The sequence below is a fragment of the Eucyclogobius newberryi genome, unplaced genomic scaffold (assembly GCF_026437365.1).
Source record: "Eucyclogobius newberryi isolate DKJ021-1_F unplaced genomic scaffold, fEucNew1.0.hap1 SCAF_2, whole genome shotgun sequence".
NCBI lineage: Eukaryota > Metazoa > Chordata > Actinopteri > Gobiiformes > Gobiidae > Eucyclogobius > Eucyclogobius newberryi.
Genome location: NW_027315834.1, coordinates 17,610,024 through 17,618,956, shown reverse-complemented (window position 1 = coordinate 17,618,956; position 8,933 = coordinate 17,610,024). Strand labels below are relative to the sequence as shown.

The window sequence follows — 8,933 nt, the reverse complement described above, 5'->3', positions numbered from 1 at the left end:
CAAAACTAAACCTGGACTAGATCGGGGTTGAACAAGGATTAAAACAGGACCAAACTAAGTTCAAATCAGGACTAAAATGGGCTCAATTTAGGACCAAATAACGGCAAGTCTGAATGCACCCGACAGTCTGACTCACAAGTTTTATGTCGTGAAGCTCATATGAATTGAGCTGTGGTGGATCAGTGAATATTTGTTATAACCAGGGTTTGATTTTGAACAAAACTGACTCACACCAACATCACAGCAAATAATGCAATCATTCAGTGAGTCACACCATTCCTCTATGTAGTGAATAGTTTGTGTTGTTTTATGCTAGTAAGTATTACAACATTTTGAGATTTATTATGAGCTAAATGTGATAAAAAGAACACAGAGTCATGTATTACTGTCATCCTATAGAGCTTGTTTTTATTGTCTTTTTAAGTGCTGATCACAAGTAAAGTGCAGCCAATAAATTGTCACACACAGCGGACATTCAAACTGTTGAAACATCAACACATTTAAACAACTTGGCAGCTTTATAGTTTTTTGCAATTCTGATCGGGCTGCACAATTAGCATTTGTACAAACCACAAAGAGGTTCTTCTGCATGCAGTTTCACATTCATATGTACAAGGTGAAAATACACAAACAAAAAAGAGAGAGAAATTCTACATGAACTAAAACATAGATTGTCTCAGTAGCTCCATTTAGGACAAATTACAAAACAACTAAATAATTGGAGATTTTTTTGTTATCATTGAGCAGTCACAGAGTTCAATCAGAAACTTGAATACACAGGTAACAGCTCTAAGGTAAAAGCAGGAAATCATCTCTACTACACAATATATTTATCCTCAAGTAGAAATGTAACTTACAATTTATAAATTATCTTTATATTGTTGTAATGTGAAACTTGGATACTGTCATTTATGGGGGAAGGAAAGGGCATGTTTTGTAGAAAAGAACAACTATTACATGTGGAGCTCAACAATGTGACAAAAGTCAAACTCTTCAGTTTTCACTTAAAACTACATAAAAACACAGAAATTACACTGAAACTTTTGGTTGAACATTTGCTGTTTGTTTTGGTAAAATCATATTTACTCAAGTCAGTCTGCAGCAGATGTTTGACCATTTCTTGAGACCAGGATATCACATAAAGTTAAGTCGAATGTCCTTAAAAAGGCAACAACGTATACTGAGTTTACAAAGTCAATATGTAAATTAAAAATGAATGACTATTTACCTAGTTAGACATTGATTAAAAAACAAAAACAAATCTCATATGGGTTATGGGTTATTTGAGACGGCCACATTAACTTCACACAGTCATGCACACAGGACCTGTGACCTGTGTGCATTCCCCATTTGTATCACCAGACTTGTTTTTTAAACAGACTTGTTTTTTAAACAGACTTGTTTTTTAAAGAATCAAATGATTTGCTTTTGGTGCACAGGATTTTTAAACATGCTACACAAATGAGGGATGAGGCCAAAAAGACCTTGTGGCGTCTGTAGAAATTGCTCTTTTACAAGTCGAGTAAACAAAGGGCTCAGTGACTTCTTTTACAAAAGTGAAATCTCCTTTAATTTAATGCGAGGAATATGCTATAAAAAATTCACGCTACATTTTTCCATTTGTTGCTACGTGTTAAAATTAGTCAAATTAATGATGCGGTACAATAAACATGACTGTGTGTTGAGTTTGGGTCATCCTCTTTCCACAGTCTGACTCCTCTTCTTCTGTTGTTCCTCTGGCGGCCACCAGGGCCTGAGTCGAGTCACATGACTGTTTTTCAGCATCCTCGTCATGTTTTACATCCAACGAGCTCGACATGCAGGATCCTTTTGCTGCTCTGCTTCTAAAGGACAGCTGCGTGCTCATGGTCCCGCAGGTATGCTTCGCTAGTGACGCTAACTCATCTCTCGCAAGTGGGTTGAAGAGGAGATACAACAGTGGATTGACACACGAGGGAAGTGGCGTCACCAGCAGGAGCACAGCCTTAGCAGCATCTGGTCCAGCCGCCGGGAGATGAAGAAGTGTCGAGAACGTGAGGAAGGCCACTGGGAGGAAGAGGAGGCAGTCTGAGAAGAGCAACCACGCCACATGTCGCGTGAGTGCCCCGTCCTCCTCAGAAATGGAGAGTGACTTGTTGGTCCGACAGTAGAGGCGCGTGTAGGCCAGTGTCATCAGCAGGAAGCACAGAGAGTCCAGCAGCACCAGGAACACTGAGAAGGCCACAGAGGCAGAAGAGGCCGAGGAGGGCAGCAGCAAGCAGAGGGAGGTACTGCTGTGGCCAGTCACCAGGGGGGGCAGTGTGACAACCAAGCCCAACAGGAAGCACAGAAATATGGCAAGTCTTATTGAGAGAACAGATGAAGACTGACCTTTAAAGAGAAGAAGTAATTCAATGAGACGCTATGAAATAAAACACAACATGATTTTTAATTGATCGTACCGCTTTTCTTAAAGTAAACTCAAATTCAAAAGAAATTCTGCTCTCACCACTTTGTCCTTCAACTTTGTGGGCACCAGCGCTGAAAGACAAGCATCGCTCCAAAGCTGCGACTGTGAGCAAAAATATGCTGGTCTGTGAGCCAAACGTGTACAGGAAGCCGCTGAGTTGACACATGTAGCTGCTTTCCCATGCAGTGCCATACCTTTAACATATACACAAAGGTTATCACAACAAGGCTGTCTAGATTTGCTGCTGTATTCATTACTTTGTCCGACAGCTTATCTTAATATTTTAATCTAAATCCAAAGAACACAAACAATGACCATCCATATGATTCTACAATGAGGCCAGGCCTTACCAAAAGTTAACATGTAATTCCCAAAGGTTGATGGTGGAAGTCATGTTAGTCAGGATTTTATTTTATTTATTTATTTTAATTTCCCTCATTTTGGTCCCTCCCCCAGTGTTTGAAAATCACTCTTACACGAGCCATGATTATTTTATATAAGTAAGCTTTTTTTTCTCTTTTTCTTTATGGCTACAGGCCCACTTATTGAGAACTCCTGCAATATACACAGTGAACAACAAAAGCATTTATTTATTTATTTTTTTAAACCTTTATCACTCTGATTTGAGCAGATAGTTACCCTGGACAATGTCAGTGTTGCCTCTAGTTCTACTGTAAGAAACCTTGGGGTCTTATTTGACCAGGAGCTCTCATTCAAAGCACATATAAATCAAGCCTGTAAAACAGCCTATTTCCATCTGCGGAATATAGCTAAAGGCAATGCTGAAAAACACATCCATGCATTTGTTACATCTGGATTAGACTACTGTAACTCCCTGCTGTCCTAAAAGCTCCATAAAAAGCTTTCAACTGGTTCAAAATGCAGCAGCCGGAAGGACAGGAACTAAAAGAAGAGTGCTCGAGTCTCTTCACTGGCTCCTGTCGAGTTTAGAATCAAATATAAAATCCTACTCTTGCCATAAATGACATGGCCCCATCCTACCTCAAAGATGCTAAAGTACCAAATCCAAACAGAGCTCATCGTTCTAAACATTCTGGCCTTCTGGTGGTCCCAAGAGTCTCTAAAAGCACAGTAAGATGTAGGGCGTTTAGCTACCAAGCTCATGTGTTATGGAATCAGCTCCTGATCCATGTTAAATGTGCTGACACAGTCTCTTCATTTAAGTCCAGGCTTAAAACGTTCCTCTTGAAATCGCTTATGGTCAGGCCAGTTAGGAATAGAAATGAAAACTTAGTTTCCCGGCTACACTGCCCTAAGAGCAACTATGCTAGGGGAAGTATGGCAGCTTGAGCACTATCCTCTGCTTCTGACAACTTTCCCTACCAACAATATTATATATGTTAGTTCACCTGTGTCTATTCATTGCTGTTCATATGTTTTTCTCCTTCTTCCACTCCTTTACTGTTTCAGACGCTGCCAATTCTGACTTGTAGATCCAGAACTCCTCAACTGGCTAGAGGAATGTAGTCTAATCTAGATTAATGGCTCTTCATCTGCCTGGAGGAACTGTTTTACTAGATTAATCCCCCTCTCTCCTCCTGAGTGGTTCTGGCCCCACAGTGTATCTGCAAATAAAAGCTTGTCAGCCTGTCTGTCCATGAGAGTTGGACCTCTCCTTCTCTGTGCTTCTGCCTGAGGTTTCCACTTTCTCCCAAAGGGTCAAAGGAGGGTCCAAGGACAGGGGATGTTGGGTCATTTGCTAATTCCCTACGAACATTGTTTAATTGAGGCAACTGCTGTTGTAATGTTGGGTCCTACAATAATAAGTTGAATTGATTTTGAGTGATAGTTTTCTATCCTGAGCTCCTTTTAGACCACAATTGCTTCAGGTGCTTTTTGGGCCAAATTCTGGTCCAGATCTCTCTGTCAGCCACAGAACACAATGTGGAGTCAGGTTAGGTTCTTGGTGACTTGATTCTAGTATGGAGTCATTTATGGAGTCATGTTTGCAGTCACCACTTTGCAGAACGGTCGAAGGCTGGAAGTTCAGAACGCTTCCAGAGGCATAAATTGCTTTGGCAAATAGTAACACCCACTCCGACATCACCTCTGTTCCCCTGTGGAAATCAATTGTTATACCTCCAGAAATTGCCGTAAGTCCAGGCATCTACTGCAGCCAGCCATCCACTCCACACGCCCAGAAGACCATTGACCAGGGCCAGCAAGCCAACTAGCAACTTAGAAGGAGTGGCCATTGTGAAGGGGGCCAGGAAGATGGAGGAGACAACAAGACAGTTGCTGACTAACGAGATGGCTGCAATCAGCCACACTCCTCCTCGGATCAGCCAGCTTCCGAGCAGATGGACACAGGGACGGAAAGGTCCTGGAAGTTGATCAATGAAATGATATGTACAAAATTAAATATTGTCTTTTTCAATAAAAGACTTACAAATTACCTGGTGTTGGGCTGCAATGCACGGTCTGTTGAAGTTTTGGTTCATCATCAAACTCAACTAGAAAATCTTCCAAGCCGTGATCAACTGTACAAAAGAGAATAGTACAGAGACCTATGTATTTTGTGTGTATTTGTATATGTAATTTACACACACACGCACGCGCGCACACACACACACACACACACACACACACACACATACACACACACACACACACACATACACACACACACACACACACACACACACACACCTTGGGTGGAAAGAAGCACTGTGTCTCTAGACTCTGCTCTGTCCACATCCTCTCTTCTCCAGGTTGACACTGGTGCTTGTTGTTCACAAGAGACAAAGGCACAGCATTGGAAAGCATAAGGTAACTCCATCACTCTGCAAACATAAATGCAAAAACAATGCGGGTTAAGTATGTTCATGCTAAGGTTATATAACACAAAATTAACTTTGAAATCTTGTTATCTTTTATGCTTGTTTTTCTGGAGTTTTGTAGAGTTTATATTTGATATATTCACAGTATATAATGAATCGACTTTGTTGTACCCAGTCTTCAGTTTGTCTCATGGCAAAGGGAGGCCGGTACAAGTGTATTGTTAACAAATATTGATTTACAAATGGATCAGTGAAAAAGGTAGTTAACAGTGCAAAAACAGTATTTGATGATTATAATCAGACTGTGTCGAGTCTAACAACAGTCCACTACAAAGAGCAAAAGCAGTTCAGTCCTGGTTCAAACTCTCACAGTACATTTGATAGTGGTGACGTCGCCTTTCCCCGCAGCTACCACATTGGTCCAACACCACAGCAGACATTGTTTTGTTTGTTCTTTCATGTTGAAGTTATGTAAAGTGAAGCATGGATAAGCTGCAATGTGTTTTTGGTTAAATACTTAGAATGCCTAAATGACAATATTACATGTTTTAGTTCACCTGACTCGCGGCAGGGTCTCTCGTGGAATTAGCTCCATCAGCTGATTGTTTCCAGACAAACGCAGGTGAGTTAGAGCATGCAGGCGGGTCAGAGGCAGGGTAACAATGCGATTGGACGATAGATCACTGCCGAGACAATAAAAGCCAAAATAGGCCAAATAATACACAACATCAATATTCATAGTTAATAATGTGCAGTTTTAGGGGCACAAAACAGAGACGGCGGGTAAAACAAAACACTCACAGTTTGGTCAGTGCGGGGAGGACGGAAAAAGAGTTTGGCTTCACAGATGATAGCTTGTTCCAGGATAAGTCACTAAAAAGGGGAGACGTTTATATTATTGTTGACAGTTGATTTCAATGGGGGGGCAATAGACAAACATTTAAAAGAAGAAAATAACATGAACTAAACTGCATTTTGTCATTCTAGTGCTCCTCACATTTGTCAGCCTCCTCTGTATCCTCCTCTCAACATGTGGAACCGTGTTCATAGTATCTCCGAATGTATGCCCCATGACAGCATCATACCTGTCTCATCAGGAAGTACTTACATTTGGAAGTACTTACAGAAGGCACCGTTGGATCCCCGCTCCAGCTGTAATTGACTGCGTACTATTGTGTGTACTGCTGCGTGTACCGGTGTGTACTCACAGCGAGCGCAGTGACATCAGGCCGTGGAAGGTGTTTTCTTCCAGCTCTTGGATTTCGTTATGTTGTAGATCTCTGTAAAGGCAGCGTTATATTCACGTTTCCATTGTGTCGCCATTGCATTCGTTTTGCTGGTGCCTCTTAAGTGGTGCTCTACTGCATCGGTGATAATTATTCCCACAATGCACAGCTGGCTATGCTTTATTGGTTGTCATGGTTTTGCCGGTGTTAAATTACAAGAAGCGGATTAAAGGTTGATTAAATAAATATGCTGTTTTATGGTCTCGAAGGTGTCAAATGAAATCTCTGAAATGCACTTTAGAACGCACTTGAAAGATAAAAGCAAAATGCAACAACACTCACATGGTCTGAACGCTCTCACAGCCAGAGAAGACGGGGAGAGTCTGGAGCTGATTATAGGAGAGATCGCTGTGGACAGACACAATGATGATTAGTAATTACTGTTGTCCATAACGCGGCGAGCGCACTGACGCGGAGCTCGAGTGCTTTTGATTTCGATAAATGCACTGAACTTACAGCAGCTCAAGGTTTGGGAGTTGGTCACAAACGGATGGAGGCAGTGAGGTCATCTTTGCTCCGGTGATGGTTCTACACAAACAAACGCAACTTACATTTGAAATAAAATTAACACCTTTTAGGTTTTTTTAATACATCTGAGGTCTTCTGACTTCTCCCATAAGCTAAACTTCGACATAAGACTTTGCAATTAATCAAAATGTAATGGAGATTCAGTCATTTCTAACTGTCAATGATATGCTTCAGCCATTTTTAAGCGTGAGCCAATTCTCTGTCAGTAAACGCATGTGGTCTGGAGTGATATTGATTTTTTTCTTCTTTTGTCCGGATTAATTTTGAAAGCAATTTGTGTTCATATTCAGACGACATAAAATACAGTATTGATTTATCGTTTCTGTCGCATCACCCAGCCCTTCTTACTAAATTATTAAACATTTGTAGCAAGGTTGAGCTTTGTTGAGGTGACATCCAATCTTAGCTCATATCTGCAGCAGCAACACTGTGCCATTGACGTCTGGAGGGATCATTCATAAGTGCAAACCAGTCAAATATCAGTGAAGCAGAAAGTTCAAGAACATGTGAAGGTTTGTATAGTTGGAGTTTTTATTTCCACCTTGCGGTTCAGGGTAAGGTTACTGCTCATGCATACAGCCCCTTAGAAAGAAGCTATAAATGGAAAACTACAAGAAAATAAACATTGAGCTTGTGTTTATTATAACAAGAAAACCGAGTTAATACCAGAGAAAAAAAGAGGCTTTTGATTTTGGGCGAGCTGCAGAAAAATAAATTCACAGTCCATCAGATAGAATAATAATGCCGCTGACATGATTTTGATTTGAAGTTTGGTGCTCAAGGCCCACATTGGTGTTGGATACAACAGCAAACACTGAGGAACATTCCTCTGTGTGTGGCTGTGGTCAAACTGGAGTGAAATTCACTTTGTCAGGGCTTGAAGCACCATGGCTCCTCTTTTGAACAAACCAGGATAACGTTTGTGACAGAGCAATAGATCTCGGATGCAGGGAAGAAATAACCCTTTCTGTTAGATTTGAACAAAAAAGAGTAAATAGACATAAATGTAATAAGTCTTTAATTCACTAAAATTATGAAATTGTGTGTTCGGCCTTAAAGACTTGGGCCGGCCTTGGTGCTACCTTTGGGCCTTGAATAAACTGCTGGATGAGGTTATAGTATGAATACAGACTTACAGACTTTCCAAGCTTGCAGTTCCTGACAGATTAGGAAACTCTGTGAGATTTGCTGCTCCGTTCAGAGATCTAAAAGGAAAAAAAACGTTAAATCTGCAGGACTTTAATATCAGCATGTTTATATTTTCTCACAATGTTCGTAGTTCTGGGAGGTTTCGAAAAGCAGAGCGACCAACAGACTGGATCGGATTGTCGTAGAAAAATCTAAGCAATATAAAATCAGACAATATAATTTAAAATAAATATACAGGGATTCTGAGGTTCACAGTTACCTACATTGTCATCAGAGATGGGTTTCCTGTGAAAGAATGCTCTGGGATGGACTGGATGTTATTGCTATGAAAACCACTGTAGAGCAAACAACAGGTATTAGTTTTTGTTTTTTAATGTTAGACTTCTTTCTTGTAAAATAAAATAACATATTATCCATGCCCTATAACAGTAACATACCTTTTAATTAAAATAAAGAGTTCACTTACAGCTCTTTGAGATGCTTGAGAGAACGAATGGCAACAGGGAACTCCATCAGAGAATTGTAGTTTAAATCTCTGAGGAAATAAAGAAAAGCAGTGAACGTTTGACTACTTCTGATTTTGAAAAGGGATGGGTCAGTTCAATATTAAAATTGTTAAAATGTTTTTGCTGCAACAAATGTTGAGTATTTCAAACATTACTTTTGTAGCAGATTGCACCTTTTATCTGGGCTTGGGACTGTCAAACTCTACAACCAACA

General features: G+C 40.5%; 1 protein-coding gene across 1 annotated transcript in view; it reads right to left on the bottom strand.

The window, feature by feature from the left end:
* Positions 1-1,417: 1,417 nt before the first annotated feature.
* LOC140367420 (leucine-rich repeat-containing G-protein coupled receptor 5-like) overlaps positions 1,418-8,933 on the bottom strand; it is a 20,217-nt gene continuing 12,701 nt past the window's right edge. Inside the window, exons 7-20 of the mRNA XM_072453901.1 lie at positions 8,680-8,748; positions 8,477-8,548; positions 8,333-8,404; positions 8,201-8,269; positions 6,993-7,064; positions 6,819-6,884; positions 6,459-6,530; positions 6,052-6,123; positions 5,808-5,933; positions 5,120-5,253; positions 4,867-4,950; positions 4,550-4,793; positions 2,489-2,643; positions 1,418-2,370 (exon numbers count right to left, since the gene is read on the bottom strand). Coding sequence (XP_072310002.1) covers positions 1,649-2,370; positions 2,489-2,643; positions 4,550-4,793; positions 4,867-4,950; positions 5,120-5,253; positions 5,808-5,933; positions 6,052-6,123; positions 6,459-6,530; positions 6,819-6,884; positions 6,993-7,064; positions 8,201-8,269; positions 8,333-8,404; positions 8,477-8,548; positions 8,680-8,748 — 2,029 coding nt within the window. The 3' untranslated portion in view covers positions 1,418-1,648. The remainder of the gene's footprint in view (positions 2,371-2,488; positions 2,644-4,549; positions 4,794-4,866; positions 4,951-5,119; positions 5,254-5,807; positions 5,934-6,051; positions 6,124-6,458; positions 6,531-6,818; positions 6,885-6,992; positions 7,065-8,200; positions 8,270-8,332; positions 8,405-8,476; positions 8,549-8,679; positions 8,749-8,933) is intronic.